Source organism: Scyliorhinus torazame, chromosome 5 (genome assembly GCF_047496885.1).
Source record: "Scyliorhinus torazame isolate Kashiwa2021f chromosome 5, sScyTor2.1, whole genome shotgun sequence".
Lineage (NCBI taxonomy): Eukaryota > Metazoa > Chordata > Chondrichthyes > Carcharhiniformes > Scyliorhinidae > Scyliorhinus > Scyliorhinus torazame.
The window spans coordinates 126,287,415-126,305,463 of NC_092711.1; the positions used below are offsets into that span (position 1 = coordinate 126,287,415).

The window sequence follows — 18,049 nt, forward strand, 5'->3', positions numbered from 1 at the left end:
CGGCTCAAGGGTTCACCAGGCGGTGGCAACCGTTCATTGACTACCTCGCAGAACGATAAAGGAAATGGGAAGGTAACAGCAGCAACCCAGGGGGAGGGGTGGGAGGGAGGGGGGCTCGGGGGGGTCCTCAGGGGTGGTTTTGGTATAGATATTTGTACTTGGTCATGTATATTGGATTGTTTGATTTTATTTTTGGAGAGTTATTATTTTTGTTATGGCAGTTGCCATTTAGTTTATATATTATTTATTTACTTGTTAAAACGGTCACTGTTATTTATATTGTTTTATTGTTGGAAAAAGGGAAAAACCTTTGTACTGTTTTGTTTGGCCGAGAAATTGAATAAAATGTATTAAAAAAAAAAAAAAAAATATTTCACCCCAAGCTGTGCTTCTGTCTACATATCACTGTGGCCGCCTATTTCCACTCAGTAACATTGCCCAGCTGTGTCAGGGCATGTGCTGCTGAAACTAATCCATTCCTTTGTTTCCTCTAAACTGGACTATTCGAATGTGGGTCTTGTCGATCTCCCAGATTCAACTTCACAGGAACTGGAGGTCATCCAAAGCTCAGCTGCCCCTGCCCTCACTCTCACCAGGTCTTATTCACCATCACCCCTGTGCTCCCTCACCTACATCGTGGTAATCGCCAGTCCGACAATCCTCTGGGCTCATCGAATTGTGACCCTCCTCCGGCTCCAGTTCCTCCCCTGTGCTCACAATCGCCTCCCTGAGCTACCTGATCCCATCGGTCCGTCAGCCGCCCTGAGCATGCACAGAACACAGCACAGCTTGCTGGGTTCCTTTAGTCACCGATAAGGGACTTTCTGACCTATTGAGAATTCTGGGTAATCCCACCACCATCAAGATCAATCAGTGAACAGGCAAACGTTTTCTCAAGTTGGTAAAAGGGAAGATCCATGGATGATGGGGATAGGGGACAGGAAGCAGAATCAGAGATTCAGACATTGTATTGAATACTCCCAGCATGAGAACATTAATCTGATAGATCAGTTCCACACGAGAAGACAGCAGTGTGAAGCTTCCTGAGATTCTGGTCCCTTCCCAGTCAGTGATTACTGGAGCCGGGTGCAGAAAAGAGTCGTAATGAATTCAGGGATTTATTTGTTCAGTTTTACAAATGGGTCATGAGTCGCATTCGAAGTTTGTTCAGACTGTAAGTACCTGGCTTTATTAACCCTCCCTTTCCAGAACTTTGGGGAAGGTATCTGGTATTCAGGACAAATATTACAGGAACTATTTTAAAGCTTGTGTCATCATTTACGCTTTATGAGTACAGGTCATGACTGAAGCATTCATGGGACCTATTTCTTATAACAGGGGTTAGTTAATAAAGCAGACTAGGTCTTGAGCTGAGGAACTCAAAATCGTCATTTGGTGTCAGAAGTGGGATTTCAAGAGCGAATTCCCGGCTATCCGCGAAATCAGAATTAAACCAGCCTTGGATGGAGAGAGGGGAAATGGGTCCCTGGTGTGAGTAGATTATAAAGGACCACGTCGGTTTTCCCCTGCCTCGTAGTCTGAAGCGGGTTTGGTCACTCGTCTATGGTCGGGTAAGATCGTTCGACGAAATCAAAGGTCAGTCAGGAGGATTAGAAAAATTAATTTCGGTCGATGTAGGTACGGCTGAGAATTAAACGAGACTGAGGGAATATTGGGCGATAATTCAGTTGGAAACTGAGGGAATACTGCAGTGATAGTTCAGTTCCATGCATGTGGGTTGAAAATTTAAATTGGATACATTAAATTACACTTTAATTCGGTTAAGGTCTTTAACGGGCTGAGGGAATGTTGCAGAGACAATTCAGTTAAGACCGCTGATGGAATGTCCTGGAGACAATTCAGTTCCGTACAATTACAATTGGTTAAGTTAAATTTTGTTCTTGGACTATAGGGGTGAATAATGCAGTCCTAGTACTAGTTCGATTATGGAGACAGAGAGTGAGGCAGAGAAACCAATATAGATTGGGAGATGTGTCTGATATCAGAGTTTTTAAAAAAAAGTTGGGAGATGAATGGCCACTAGGGGGAACCAAAGACTTGGAAAATTCAGGAAAGTATCTGAAAACAAAGGAGGGGAGCTAAATTAACAACTCAGAAATGGTTGGAATTATCTTCTGACTGCATATGTGAAATAATTTGGGAAATTATTGGTTTTTAAGGAATATAAGGTTAAGGAGCAGGATAAGCTGTAAAGCAATTGTTCAAGTGCAAGTGTGGGGATTCTGGAGTAGTGGAAAAGCCCCGTCTTTGACATTGTTTTCTTTGCAAATTCAAACTTTTATTGTCCAGTTGGTTGAGATGAATGAAAGTATAATGCTTTGAATTCCTTTCGTTTGAGTGGAAATCTCAGTGGATGAATGAGTGTGTGTTTAATAAGAATTTGTGAACTTCCTCTGGTATTCCTAGTTTTTAAAATGTTGTGTTTTGCAAAACAAAGTTGCACATCAATTAGGAGGCACACACGGCAGTTAAAGTGAGATTTAAAACGGGGTAAGTATTTGAAAGTTCTTTAGAAAATCAGTAATAATGATTAACATTGTGGAAGTTATTTAGAACACAAGTCTCGGGGAGTAAACAAAAAGCAAAAGCAAAATGTATAAATTGGGATTTGTAAATGATTAGTTTGAACTCGGCATAGTCTTGGGTGGTTAAAGAAAAAAAAGAGAGAACAAAGGAACCTAAATTGAAATGCGAAGACAAGGCATTCGGTGTGGGCTGGGTCCATGTGCTCCTTTGTTAAAGGCAGCCATGATATACCTACATTTAAAAATGTTGTTCTCTGTGTTCCAAATTTTTAGAGATTTCAGTATTTTCTCTGTAAACTCACTACACGTCAAATTTACTGATCGGGGATTTTCATACAGCAAAGACTATGGATTTTTAACTTTATTTTAAGATTACACAGGGGAAAGGAAGTAGGCCATTTTAGAGATGCCCAAACCCCAGACCGTAAGAGGGGTTAGGCAAGTACTGGGGACTATTCACTACTGTAGGGCCTTTGTGTATAAGCACTCAGAACTTGAGGGGATGCTACAAGCACTGACCCCAGGGGGGTAGGCAGTCCTGAGAGCAGGTAGAATGGGGACCGTAGCAGTATACCGCTTTCAAGAAAAAATTAATTCAAACATGCCCTCATGTTATATTGGGATAGTGGTGAGGGGTATTGCGGCAGTAAGGGGCCAGAAACACGGGGACCGAATGTGACCAGTATTAGGAGGTAGTCGGTGGAATTGACACGACACAGCTCCACCGGGGTCCTAGTGCCCGCTGACTTACTAGAAAGTCACCAGCAGAAGAAATGAAGTTTAGACTGTTAACTACATTGCAGATGGAGCTTTAGGGAATAAAGATATGGGACCAGAGCTTAGATTAGGAGTATTACTTGCAGTATCAGGAAATGAGAATCTGATGGCAGGGAAAGATTTAATAAAAATAGAGGCAGAAATAAAAATTAAGATATTAAAACCAATTGATAACGTAGAGGAAATAAGGAAACAGGAAGAAAAAGTATTTTACGGATTTTGGAGTGTTCCGTTAGACCCAGACAGCAGGGAAAAGACAGCAATTACCTTTGGCACTAAACATTATGTATACTTTAAATTGCCACAAGGATATGTTCATTCCCCGAACCACTTTCAGGCAAGAGTCAGGGAGCGGATTAAATATGATTTGGCTTTAGTATCATAGAATTTACAGTGCAGAAGGAGGCCATTCAGCCCATCGAGTCTGCACAGGCTCTTGGAAAGAGCACCTTACCCAAGGTCAACATCTCCACCCTATCCCCATAACCCAGTAAACCCACCCAACACGAAGGGCAATTTTGGACACTAAGGGCAATTTTGCATGGCCAATCCACCTAACCTGCACATCTTTGGACTGTGGGAGGAAACCGGAGCATCCGGAGGAAACCCACGCACACACGGGGAGGATGTGCAGACTCCGCACAGACAGTGACCCAAGCCGGAATCGAACCTGGGACCCTGGAGCTGTGAAGCAATTGTGCTATCCACAATGCTACCGTGCTGCCCCGAGCGCCCGTTTCACGAAACGAGGTTCAGCAAATCATGGGAATTTTGGGGTATTTGAGACCAGTAGTGGAAGACTTTAGTCTTCATGCCAGACCCATTTATGAAACTTTGAAAGGGGATTTTAGGTGGACCAGTGAAGCACAGAGAAGTTTGGACCAGTTAAAAACAGCTGTAGCAACATCCGGGCCATTAGAGGAGAGACATGAAGAGGACGATTTGAGCATTAAATTCGATCTGTACGCAAATGGATATGGTATGGTGCTCGCTAGTCATAGTACTCAGACACCCATCAAACATTGACAGGAAATTGGTCAAGGGCTGAACAAAAGTTTCGGACATCGCAAAATGTCTGGCAGCCATAACAAAAAGGATAGCAGAGATTGAAAATTTATCAGCTGGGAAGAAATTATATGTCACAACTGAATTTCTAGAATTGACAGAGTTGACCAAGAGACAGGGTTGTCCGCAAGGCGCAAATACAGCTCAATGGGAAGATGGGGAAATCATTCTTTTAAACCCTGCCTTAATGTTTATTCCTAACATTTAAAAGGGACAGAAACTTGATAAATCAGTTAGCAGAACAGCGTTAGTAAATGCTTGGGTGGTATATACAGATGGTAGTAAAGTTAAGGAGGACGAAGAACAAGCCAGATGGGCATCCATTTTAAGAAAAATATTCAGGAAAGAAAATGGTGGAGAAACAGGGAGTAGCATAAAAAAATGAGACACCGATGGAAGAATGGCCCTTAGAGACTGCAGGACCTCTTTTTTCTAGGAGCAGCAAAGGTCATTTGTACTTTTTAATCAAAGCTGATAGCAGCATGGGGGAAGTTGAATTAGAGAAAGATGGCATCTGGAGCAAAATAAATTGTATCAGAACTAAAACATCCGACCCAATTAAATAATAACAGAGGGATTATTACAATCCATAGGCAACCTATCGGCAGCAAACGAAGAAACAAAATCAGTAAGGAATTGAGAATATGGGATGATAGATCAAGGGCTGTTATTAATGGACCCCAGTTTAAAATGATTCATTGTGAACATAATGAAACATCGTGTCAAGGATGTGGCATGTTCTGTGGCCCAGTTGTTTGGACAGGGAGTAATCATATGAGACCTAGGAGAATGGCAGATACAGAGTATTCAGGTGAGTTGATATTGCATTTAGAACAACAGAAATGGGGAAATGCTTCGGCTCCCAGGGAAATTTGGGGAATTCAGTTTGTCATGATTGGTTTGTGAAACATCAGGCAACACTGATGATTGAAGTTTGGGACCACAAGATAGATTTTGACCATAGGATAGTGTGATAATGACAAATTGTAATTACTGCAGAGAAAACCTAGCTGACGACGAAGTGATTGTGAAAGGATGTGCAGGATTGTGGAGAAGTGACAAACTTGTGGTACCAATTAGTGAGGGAGTACGTAGTTTAAGAGATGTTGGGATGACCCAGGGACGTAAAATTAGCCTAACAGTGTTTAGAGACTGGATCACTGCAATGATGTTGTGCCACAGGATAGATCAGATCCCCAAACTGCTCGGACAAGGGAAAAAGAATGTTGTACTAAATTAATGATTGACCCGGGATATGAATTTGGAAAATATATGAATCACAATAGACCTGGAGAAAGGGAAGGTTTCTGTGGATAAATTCAAAACCCCGGACGATGGACAGGCTTTGGGGGGAAAAAGGAATGTTTGGTTGTGAGTGTCAGGGGCTTACTGCACTTACTAGTATTATGTAATCAGTGGAGTGGGATGCCAGTGAATTGAAAACTGTTAGCAGCATCGATAGGACAGATGATAAAGTGAAACTGTCATGTTCAGAACTTATCTTTCATAAAAATCCTGTCATAATCAGAATTTAAAAACATGGAAGTAAAAGCAGTAGCAATACCCGAAATGCATCAGGGAAAGTTTCGACCTGATTGGACCACTGAGAGAGCAAAGGAGGAGGAGTTTGAGATTTTTCGAGTCTCACTCAGGGGTGCAACGATAAGAGGAGGAGGCCTAACAGGCCTTAATCATATGATGTACGTACATGATCAGGAAAACAAATCAGTTCAAGAAAAAAAAAAGGAATGGTGGCAACAGAAATCCGGAAGTCCTGGAGAGGGCACTTCTGGAACATCCAAACAAGAAATAGGGCCCTCTCCGCCTTTGAGCTGTTCCATTTGGTTTTCAGATGAAGCAAAAATAATACAGATGAAGAACGAGAACTGCACTCCAGAGAAGAATGTTTTAGACTGTATGGGGGGGGGAAACTAATGATACAATTGGCTACATATTTGAGGGAATTAAATGACAAGAGCCTGGAGGAAAAACCTTACGGGTTAGAAACAAATCAAAATATCAAATTATTACTGAATAGTGAAACCTCCGGTCAGACATCTCTAACTGGACATCAGCTGATGGATGATCTGTGGTCTCCACGGGGTATGTACTACGCGGTGGAGTTATTCAGGGTCTCGGCAGACAGCAGCAACTGACGAGGAACCTCCGCATTTTAAATGACAATAGTTTAGGAATTTTGGCAGCTTGATGCCACGACGTGAAATTTGTAACCAATGCAGCAAACAATATTGCAATGGAGAGTGTAATAGTTATTACGGACAAAATGTCCTGTAAATTGTTAGGGACTGTTACGTATGGATTCAATTGGGTTGTAATCCCAAAAGTTGACTATTAAATGTGCAAGTGGTGTTATTGCAAAGTAAAAAAACAAACAAATAATGGCAAGTGTACGCTTCATGCTGTAAGGGAAATGATAACAGACAAAAGGGATTTGAAGAAAACTGAGTTATTGTCTCATGTAAGCCAGGGCTGGCAGACTACATGGTTCAGTCCAATGTTAGACGTTAGTGTGAGGAAGTCAGGAATAGAAACAGGATCGATTGAAGCTTCTGAAATCAATAAAGCAAGATAATCAGTGGATAGTACATATCATCATAATTTACCATTCCAATGAGAAACGGAAAGCACTTCCTGAACAGCCGGTGATGGACAAACGACCCTTTTCGTCGCTGATGGACTGAGTGGTGTGCTGTTTCTAGGGTACATGAAGCTTCTACGGTGCTGCTACCCCAAGGCAGTCAGATGCCTTGGAGGTAGTGGAACACACAAATATAGCTATTGAGTTGCCTCCCTGAGCAGCGACAGCTATGGTTCACGGTGATTGGACTTGAGGATCTATCGACTCTGGTCTGCGAGATGGATGAATTTACAATTGATTTCCGTGCACAGTTTACAAATCACGACATGTACACACAAATGACAAGGATCAGGGATATCTGCTAGTCAGTACAACTAGAAGTGGGATATAAACCCGAAAGCAGGATTCAGCTCAGAGTCAGCTCTCATAGCTTGGTCATGGGGTTTTACCAGATACATGGATTGATAATACTTGTTAGTATAATTGTATACTGTATAATCATTGGATGCCTTAATATGTGTTGTAAGATGACTATGGCTCAGGATGATGCCAACAGACTCGGCCCATCACCAAGATGACATCCCGTTACTGGCGACCATCAAACCAGGAGGAACCCGGACAGAGAGCCAGTGGCTGTAAAAATGTGATGAGGTGTTTTATGTACGGAATGTAATGAATTGCGGCACGGTCTTTCAGACCAGACATTGATGCAGGTTATTAACCTGGGGATGTTTATAACGGACACTGGAAGTTGTATTCCTAACCAAAATCCAAATTTGGACCGAAACAGCAACAGGACTATTGTTGGTCTGGCGAATTGTTAGCACACTTTTTGACCATCAGGGGAATACCTACCCAAACATTTCTCTACCAATAGAGACCCCCGTGGCAGAGGTGAAAGAAAATATAACATGTCTGTTCTCCACCTGCACTGAACGGAGGTGTAGCGTAACCCAGACGTCAGGCCAATGCATCTGCCACAACGCCACCGGCGTCCCGTTGTCGGTGGATAGTGGAAGGGAATGTTGGATAGGAGGCGGAATAGTAGTTATCATAGAATTATAAGAGGAGGGAATGAGGAAATGAATAAAAAGGCATGGTACTAAAGCATGATGGGTAGTTAGGCCAAGTTAGGAGTAAAATCTTACTGCAGTAGAATAAGGAGTTAGGTTAGCGGATTTGGTAAAGATCTCTAGCTTATGCTGGGGAAAATGTGTAGCCTGCAAGTGGGATTCAAGGTAGGAAGAGGGGGGGATGGGCAGCCACTGGGACCATTTCTTTGTTGCAGGAGATACTGGTGAAAGGGGCCTCCCTTTGGTTAAGGGATGTGGGGAAAGCCTATGGGAGCTTTGCATTTGCCACCGTTGCCTTATTTGGGTGTGTGATTGAAACTTGATGCTACATGAATGTATATGAAAACGAGATGCTTTGTCCCTTTGTCTCTCACTTGCTCTGGGAATCTCAGGGACTGTGTTGGTGTCCTGTGTTATCAGAGCGAGTCTAGCTTGCAAGCTGCTTGGAATAAAATAGATTTTTACCGACAAATCTGACTTGGTAATTTTACTGAGTCCAGACTGAGGGCAAAAAGAACTCAAAATCGTCATTTTCAAGAATAATAATCTTTATTGTCACAAAATCATAGAATTATAGAATATCATAGAATTTACAGTGCAGAAGGAGGCCATTTGGCCCATCGAGTCTGCACCGGCTCTTGGAAAGAGCACCCTACCCAAGCCCACACCACCCTATCCCCATATCCCAGTAACCCACTCAACCAACACTAAGGGCAATTTTGGACACTAAGGGCAATTTATCATGGTCAATCCACCTAACCTGCACATCTTTGGACTGTGGGAGGAAACCGGAGCACCCGGAGGAAACCCACGCAGACACGGGGAGGATGTGCAGACTACGTTCTCCTTGCAGACACAAGTCGGCATACATTGCATTGAAGTTACTGTTAAAAGCTCCTTGCCGCCATGTACCAGCGCCTGTTCGGGTGCACGGAGGGAGAATTCAAAATATCCAAATTACCGAACAGCACATCTTTTGGGACGAGTGGGAGGAAACCGAAGCATCCGGAGGAAACCCACGCAGACACGGGGAGAACATGCAGACTCCACACAGACAGTGACCCAGCCAGGAATCGAACCTGGGACCCAGGCATTGTGAAGCCACAATGCTAACCACTGTGCTGCCATATGGCAGAAGCAGTTAGATATAGCACTTAGGGCAAAGGCGATCAAAGGATGTGGAGGGGAAAGCGGGATTAGGCTATTGAATTAGAGACAAGCCATGATCATGATGGCTGGTGGAGCAGGCGCAAAGGGCCAAATGGCCTCTTCCTGCTATTTTCTATTTTTCCATGTAATCCCTTCCGCAGACTGGATAACTGTATGAATCCATTCCGAAAGGGAGCAGATGAATGACTTCTCCCCAGTGTGAATCCGCTGATGTTTCCGCAGGGTGGACGAATCAATAAATCCCTTCCCTCACTGAGAGGTGAATGGCCTCTCCCCAGTGTGAACTTGCTGGTGGCTCTCCAGGATGGAAAAATCACTGAATCCCTTCCCACACTGAGTGCAGATGAATGACGTCTCCCCAGTGTGAAGTCGCTGATGTCTCCGCAGGGTGGATGAATCACTGAATCCCTTCCCACACTGAGAGCAGGTGAATGGCTTCTCCCCAGTGTGAACTCGCTGATGTCTCTGCAGGGTGGATGAATCACTGAATGCCTTCCCACACTGAGAGCAGGTGAATGGCCTCTCCCCAGTATGAATTCGCTGATGTCTCCGCAGGGGGAACGAAGCACGGAATCTCTGCCCACACTGAGAGCAGGTGAATGGCTTCTCCCCAGTGTGAATTCGTTGGTGTGTCTGCAGGCTAGATAACTGTGTGAAGCCCTTCCCACACTGAGAGCAGGTGAATGGCCTTGCCCCAGTATGCACTCGCTGATGTCTCTGCAGGGTGGTTGAATCAATAAATCCCTTCTCACACTGAGAGCAGGTGAATGGCCTTTCCCCAGTATGAACTCGCTGATGTGTCTGCAAGGTGGATGAATGACTGAATCCCTTCCCACACTGAGAGCAGATGAATGGCCTCTCCCGAGTGTGGACTCGCTGATGTGTCTGCAGGCTGGATAACCGAGTGAATCCCTTCCCACACTGAGAGCAGGTGAATGGCCTCTCCCCAGTGTGACTGCATCGATGAACCAGCAGCTCAGAGTCCCCACCTTTCCACGGTTTCTCCATGTTTTGGGTCTCCTCGTGTCTCTCCAGATTGGACAATCAGTGGAAGCCTTGTCTACACACAGAACATATGCACTGTCTCTCCTCACTGTGAATGGTGATGTTTTTTTAGGCTGCGGAACTGGTTAAAGCTCTTTCCACAGTCAGTTCACTGGAACACTCCCACTCGGGTGTGTGTTGTGTGGGTCTCGGTACTTTTCCAGTCACACTCCCAATTAAAACCTTTTGGAAGCCGACAGATCGCACAAAGATTTCTCCTTTGCGCCGATGATATTCAGATCAGAAGGAATCGAGTGAGTTTGTCACATCGAGACGTGATGTTTGAGATTTGTGTCTGTAATTCCTCCTCTTCCAATGTCCTTCAAAAACAATTGGCAAAATTCATCATTGTTGGTATGGATTAGGAATTCAGAGCAGACAATACTAGTTCCTAAGGAACATTATTTCCTCTCGTTTTCCAAAAGCTGTAAATCTCCATCCCACACACTCTCCCTCCATTCTCACTCTGCTGAATCTAATAATCACCCTCCCAATTCTCCTGAAGGTGCTGATTCATGTTGATTGACAGATCCAAGCTCAGCTCACTGCTTCCTGACCAGGACACAGAGATTAGAATAGGAGCAAAAGTAGGCCAATTGGCCCACCGAGATTGCTCAACCATTCAATGAGATCCTTGGCCGATCTACCTCAGCACCATTTCCCACACGATCCCCATATCCCTCGTTATCTCATATCGAGAAACTTACCAATATTTGTCTTGAACATACCTGATGACTGAGGCTCCATATTCCTCTGGGGTAGAGAATTCCAAAGCTTCACCACATCCTCGAGTGAAGAAATCCCTCCTCATCTCAGCTTTCACTCTATTTTCCTGCCTGTTCCCCATAACCCTTAACTCCATTGTCAATAAAATATCTGTCAAACTTGTGCTTCAATATATTCAATGACTCCCAGATACAATTGGTCCCTGTGGAAGAGAAATCCAAAGACTAACAACCCTCTGAGGGAAGAGATGACTGGAAATCTATAACGTAGCTACAGTCTTATATTACAAGGCGAGAAATAATACTTTACTACAAACTGTAAATAATATATCTAGCAAGTGCCATACAAGAACACGGGACATATAATAATTTTTATTGAAGTTTTCACAAAATATCAACAACAAAATGAAAAAGGAACCCAATAGAATTAAATACAAAACAAAATAAAACAACCCCCATGCCCCCTGTACATAAATAATAAATTAACACCCCGAATTAACACACAGCAAACATAGCAAATATATACACCCCCTCAGATCCCCCAGTACAGACAAACAAAAATAAAATAGAACCCCCCCGCCCCTCCGGGTTGCTGCTGCTGCTGACCGTTGTCTACCGTTCTGCCAGGAAGTCCAAGAACGGTTGCCACCGCCTGAAAAACCCTTGCACCGATCCCCTTGAGGCAAATTTCACCCTCTCCAATTTAATAAACCCCGCCATATCGTTGATCCAGGATTCCACGCTTGGGGGCCTCGCATCCTTCCACTGAAGAAGAATCCTTCGCCGGGCTACCAGGGACGCAAAGGCCAGAATACCGGCCTCTTTCGCCTCCTGCACTCCCGGCTCCTCTGCCTCCCCAAATATTGCGAGCCCCCAGCCCGGCTTGACCCTGGATCCTACCACCCTCGACACCGTCCTTGCTACACCCTTCCAAAACTCCTCCAGCACTGGGCATGCCCAGAACATATGGGTGTGGTTTGCTGGGCTCCCTGAGCACCTAACACACCTGTACTCACCCCCAAAGAACCAGTTCATCCTTGTCCCAGTCATGTGTTCCCTGTGCAGCACCTTAAACTGTATGAGGCTGAGCCTCGCGCAAGATGAGGAAGAGTTCACCCTCCCAAGGGCATCTGCCCACGTCCCCTCCTCGATCTCCTCCCCCAACTCCTCCTCCCACTTAACTTTCAACTCCACCACCTAGGCCTCCTCCTCCTCCTGCATCACCTGGGAAGTTGCCGAGATCATCCGCTCTCCAACCCACCCCACTGAGAGCACCCTGTCCTGTACCGTGCGTGGTGGCAGCAGCAGGGGGAATTCCACCACTTGCCGCCTGGCAAACGCCCTTACCCGTAGATACCTAAAAGTGTTCCCCGGGGGGAGCCCATACTTCTCCTCCAGCTCAGCCAGGCTCGCGAACTTCCCATCCACAAACAGGTCCCCCAACCTTCTTCTCGCTGCCCCGTGCCACCCCGTAAACCCTCCATCTATTCTCCCTGGGACAAACCGGTGGTTCCCCCGTATTGGGGTCCACACCGAGACCCCTACTTTCCCCATGTGCCGCCTCCATTGCCCCCAGATTCTGAGGGTCGCCGCCACCACCGGGCCCGTGGTATACCTCATTGGAGGGAGCGGCAGCGGCGCCGTTGCCAGCGCCTCCAGACTCGTACCCTCACAAGACACCGTCTCCAGCCTCTTCCATGCAGCCCCCTCCCCCTCCATCACCCACTTGCGCACCATAGCCACATTGGCGGCCCAGTAGTACCCACATAGGTTGGGCAGTGCCAGCCCCCCCCCACATCCCGACTCCACTCCAGGAACACCCTTCTCACCCATGGAGTCCCTCGCGCCCACACAAATCCCGTTATGCTCCTGTTGACCCGCCTAAAGAAGGCCTTCGGGATAAGAATGGGGAGGCACTGGAACATGAACAAAAACCTTGGGAGCACCGTTACCTTAACTGACTGCACCCTACCCGCCAGGGACAGCGGCAACACGTCCCACCTCTTAAACTCCTCCTCCATTTGCTCCACTAGCCTCGTGAAATTAAGTCTATACGGGGCCCCCAGCTCCTGGACCCCCAAATACCTGAAGCTCCTCTCCACCCTTTTTCATGGGAGCTCGCCAATCCCCCTCTCCTGGTCCCCTGGGTGAACCACGAACAACTCGCTCTTCCCCATGTTGAGCTCGTACCCTGAGATATCCCCGAACTACCTGAGGATCCTGATTACCTCCGGCATTCCTCCCACCGGGTTCGCCACATATAGCAGCAAGTCGTCCGCATAGAGCGACACCCTATGCTCCTCCCCACCCCGCACCAACCCCCTCCAGTTCCTCGATACCCTCAGTGCCATAGCCAGGGGTTCAATCGCCAGTGCGAAGAGCAGGGGGGACAGGGGACACCCCTGCCTCGTCCCTCGATGCAATCAAAAGTACTCAGACCTCCTCTTGTTTGTGGCCACACTCGCCATCGGGACCTCGTACAACAGCCTAACCCACCTGACGAACACCTCCCCAAACCCGAACCTTTTCAGCACCTCCCACAAGTACCCCCACTCTACCCTATCAAAGGCCTTCTCAGCGTCCATCGCCACCACAATCTCCGCCTCCCCCTCCCTTCACGGCATCATAATAATGTTCAGGAGCCTCCGCACATTCGCGTTCAACTGCCTCCCCTTCACGAACCCCGGCTGGTCTTCGTGGATCACCTGCGGCACCCAGTCCTCAATTCTCGTGGCTAAGACCTTTGCCAGCACCTTGGCATCTACGTTTAACAACAAAATCGGCCTGTAAGACCCACACTGTAGGGGATCCTTGTCCCGCTTCAGGATCAAGATCAGTGCCCGGGACATCGTCGGGGGCAAAGCCCCCCCCCCTCCCCTTGCCTCATTGAAGGATCTAACCAGCAACGGTCCCAACAGATCCACATATTTTTTGTAGAATTCGACCGGGAAACCGTCCGGCCTCGGTGCCTTCTCCACCTGCATGCTCCCTATCCCTTTGGCCAGCTCCTCCAGCCCAATCGGGGCCCCTAACCCCGCCACCAGTACCCTCCTCCACCTTCGGGAACCTCAAATGGTCCAGAAAGCGGCCCAACCCTCCCTCCTCCAGTGGGGGCTCGGACCGATACAGTTCCTCATAAAAGTCCCTGAAGACCCCATTGATGCCAACCCCACTCCCTCCCCTATCCTGAACTCCACCGATCTCCCTAGCTTGTGGGCCCTAATGGAGATCACCTCTCCCCTAACCACCGCCTTCAGTGCCTCCCAGACCATCCCCATTCGGACCTCCCCGTTATCGTTGGCCTCCAGGTATCTCTCTATGCTTCCTCGGACCCGCTCACTCACCTCCTCGTCCGCCAACAGCCCCACCTCCAAGTGCCACAACGGGCGCTGGTCCCTCTCCTCCCCCATCTCTAGGTCTACCCAATGCGGGGCGTGATCCGAAATGGCTATCGCCGAGTACTCGGTATCCTCTACTCTCGCTATCAGCGCCCTGCTCATAATAAAAAAGTCAATCGGGGAATAGGCCTTATGAACATGCGAGAAGAATGAAAATTCCCTCGCCCCCGGCCTTGCAAATCCCCAAGGGTCCACCCCTCCCATCTGGTCCATAAACCCCCTCAGCACTTTAGCCACCACCGGCTTTCTACTCATATTAGACCTGGAACGATCCAGTGCCGGATCCAACACCGTGTTAAAGTCCCCCCCCCCCCCCCCCCCATTATCAGGCCCCCCACTTCCAAGTCCGGGATCCGACCCAACATGCGCCGCATAAAACCCGCATCGGCCCAGTTCGGGGCTTACACGTTGGCCAGCACCACCCTCTCCCCTTGCAGCTTACCACTTACCATTACGTACCTGCCACCACTGTCTGTCACAATGCTCAACGCCTCAAACGACACCCTCTTTCCCACCAAGATCGCCACCCCCCAATTTTTGGCATCCAGCCCTGAATGAAACACCTGACCTACCCACCCCTTCCTCAATCTTACCTGGTCTGCCACTTTCAGGTGTGTCTCCTGGAGCATGACCACATCCGCCTTCAGCCCCTACAGGTGCGCAAATACCCGGGCCCGCTTAACCGGCCCGTTCAGTCACCTTACATTCCAGGTTATCAGCCGGATAAGGGGGCTACCCGCCCCCCATCCCCGCTGACTAGCCATAACCCCTCCTCGGCCAGCCACGCGCCGGCACCCCACGCCCGTTCCCCATGGCGGCAGACCCTGTCCCAACCCCCTCTACTCGCTCCAGCTCCCCCTTGACATACCAGCAGCAACCCGGTTCTCTCTGCCACCCCCCCATTGCACTCCCGCAAGTCAGCTGACTCCTGCTGACCCCGGCCACTCCCGCCTCTCCTTCGACTCCTCCCATTGTGGGACACACCCTCCTCCTCCATTACCCATCAGCAGGCTCTCCGCCTCCCCCTTCCATCCCAAGTGCGGGAAACAACCCTCGTTTCCCCGCCCCGGCCCATCAGCCTTCAGCGCGGGAAAAAGCCCGCGCTTTCCACCTGCCCGGCCCCGCCACCTCTGACGCAGCCCCTTTTACAGGCCCAGTCCCCTCACCCCCGACTCGGGCCTCCCCCTCCCCCGCGGGGCCTCCCCCTCCCCCGCGGGGCCCCATTCCCCCTACCAGACATCCACCCTACTCCATTTACTTGCCCCCCTCCTAGAGCCCACCAGACAGACCCAAACAAAACAGTGCCCAACCCACCCTAATAACCCACACCGAATCATAAAGAAAGAAGAGCAAAGAACCCCCCCTCAAAATGTAACACACCAACAGCAATCCCCGACCACCCATCACGACCCTCAGTTTGTGTTCAGTTTCTCAGCCTGAACAAAGGCCCACGCCTCCTCCGGGGACTCAAAATAATGGTGCCGGTCCTTGTAGGTGACCCACAGTCATGCCGGCTGCAGCATGCCAAACTTCACCCCCTTCCTGTGCATCACCACCTCCGCCCGGTTGTACCCGGCCCTCTTCTTTGTCAGCTCCGTGCTCCAGTCCTGATATATTCGAACCCCTGCATTCTCCCACCTGCTGCTCCTCTCTTTTTTGCCCATCTGAGCACACACTCCCGATCAGCGAACCGATGGAACCGCACCAGCACCGCCCGCGGAGGCTCGTTAGCCTTGGGCCTCCTCGCCAACACTCTATGGGCCCCTTCCAGCTCCAGGGGCCCCTGGAAGGACCCCGCTCCCATCAGCGAGTTTAACATGGTGACCACATAGGCTCCCACGTCCGACCCCTCCAGTCCCTCTGGGAGGCCCAGGATCCGCAGATTCTTCCGCCTCGACCGATTCTCCATCTCCTCGAACCGTTCCTGCCATTTCTTGTGGAGCGCCTCGTGCGCCTCCACCTTTACCGCCAGGCCTAAGATCTCGTCCTCGTTATCAGAGATCTTTTGTCTGACCTCGCGGATTGCCACTCCTGGGCCGTCTGGGTCTCCAGCAGCTTATCAATAGAAGCCTTCATCGGCTCCAGCAGGTCCGCTTTGAGCTCCCTGAAGGGCGCTGCTGCTCCTGCACCCACTGCATCCACGCTGCCTGGTCCCCGCCCGCCGCCATCTTGCTATTCTTCCCTCGCACTTTCTTTGGGTTCACCACCACTTTTTTAGTCATCCCGCTCCTGGTCCAAGCCTTACACTGTCGGGGGAATATTGCAATCTTCTTCCCACACCGGGAAATGTCGAAAAAATGCCGTTGGGGGCCCTGAAAAGAGCCCAAAAGTCCGTTCCAAGCGGGAGCTGCCGAACATGCGACTTAGCTCTGCAAAGCCGCAACCGGAAGTCATCTCTGTCCATTATTAATTTACCGTCCACTGAAATGTCAGCCATCTCCTGGGAACCCACCCCTTTAATTGTGAACATTGGGAAAGAGACCATTTAGAATAACTGATTATTCTTTTCCAATTAAGGGGCAATTTAGTGTGGCCAATCCAGCTACCCTGCACATCTTCGGGTTGTGGAGGTGAGACCCACAAAGACATGTGGAGAATGTGAAACTCCTCATGGATAGTGACCCGGGGCTGGGATCGAACCTGGTGCTGTGAGGCAGCAGTGCTAACCGCTGCACCACTGTGCCACCAGTGACCATCCTTTTAGTCAGACAAATAAATGCGTCAACCTGTTCAGGGCATGGGTGGGAGGAGTTGGAAACACTTTGTGGAGCCACAAATCTGCATGAAATTGTGTCTTTCTCCAATTATAATAATATAATAATCTTTATTGTCACAAGTAGGCTTACATTAACACTGCAATGAGGTTACTGTGAAAAGCCCCCAGTCGCCACATTCCGGAGCCTGTCCGGGTCACAGAGGGAGAATTCAGAATGTCCAATTCAACTAACAAGCACGTCTTTCGGGACTTGTGGGAGGAAACCCGAGCACCCGGACGAAACCCACGCATGAGGAGGACATGCAGACTCCGCACAGACAGTGACCCAAGCCGGGAATTGAACCTGGGACCCTGGCGCTGTGATGAAACAGTGCTAACCGCTGTGCAATTTAGCTTGGTTCCAATTTGGGCTCAAGTCATCAATGAGGATTCTGATATCTGCCAAGGAAGGAAACCCTGGCAGGTGGGCGGGGAGGATTCACAAACACCCGCTGGAGGCCCCAAACCCCCACTAAGCCCCATTGATTTTATTGTCAGTCTGCATACAGGAGCTGGAGAACTGAACCCAGGCAGAGGAGAGGGAGGGAGAAAACTGGGAGTGGAGGAAAGAAATGGTGCAGATGGTGAGATGGGTTTGGATTTCAGCCCAGGGAGGAGGGAGAGTGTGTAGGACGGGGAAAAATGTTCCAGAGAAACTAGAATTGTCTGTTCAGAATTTCTATGCTGGGCTGGCTTTTTTTTTTAATTTAAAAATATATATATATTTGGAGTACCCAATTCATTTTTTCCCCAATTAAGGGGTTTACAGAATTTCCAGTGCAGAAGGAGTCCATTCAACCCACCGAGTCTGCACCGGCCTTAGAAAGAGCACCCTACTGGAGCCACACACCTCCACCCTCTACCCTTTCTCCCGTAACCCAGTAATTTTAGCGAGGC

General features: G+C 48.4%; 1 protein-coding gene across 1 annotated transcript in view; it reads right to left on the reverse strand.

The window, feature by feature from the left end:
• Nucleotides 1–18,049, reverse strand: part of LOC140417902 (uncharacterized) — a 32,312-nt gene that overhangs the window by 11,145 nt on the left and 3,118 nt on the right. Inside the window, exon 3 of the mRNA XM_072501334.1 lies at nucleotides 9,495–10,594. Within this exon, the coding sequence (XP_072357435.1) occupies nucleotides 9,495–10,238 (744 nt within the window). The 5' untranslated portion in view covers nucleotides 10,239–10,594. The remainder of the gene's footprint in view (nucleotides 1–9,494; nucleotides 10,595–18,049) is intronic.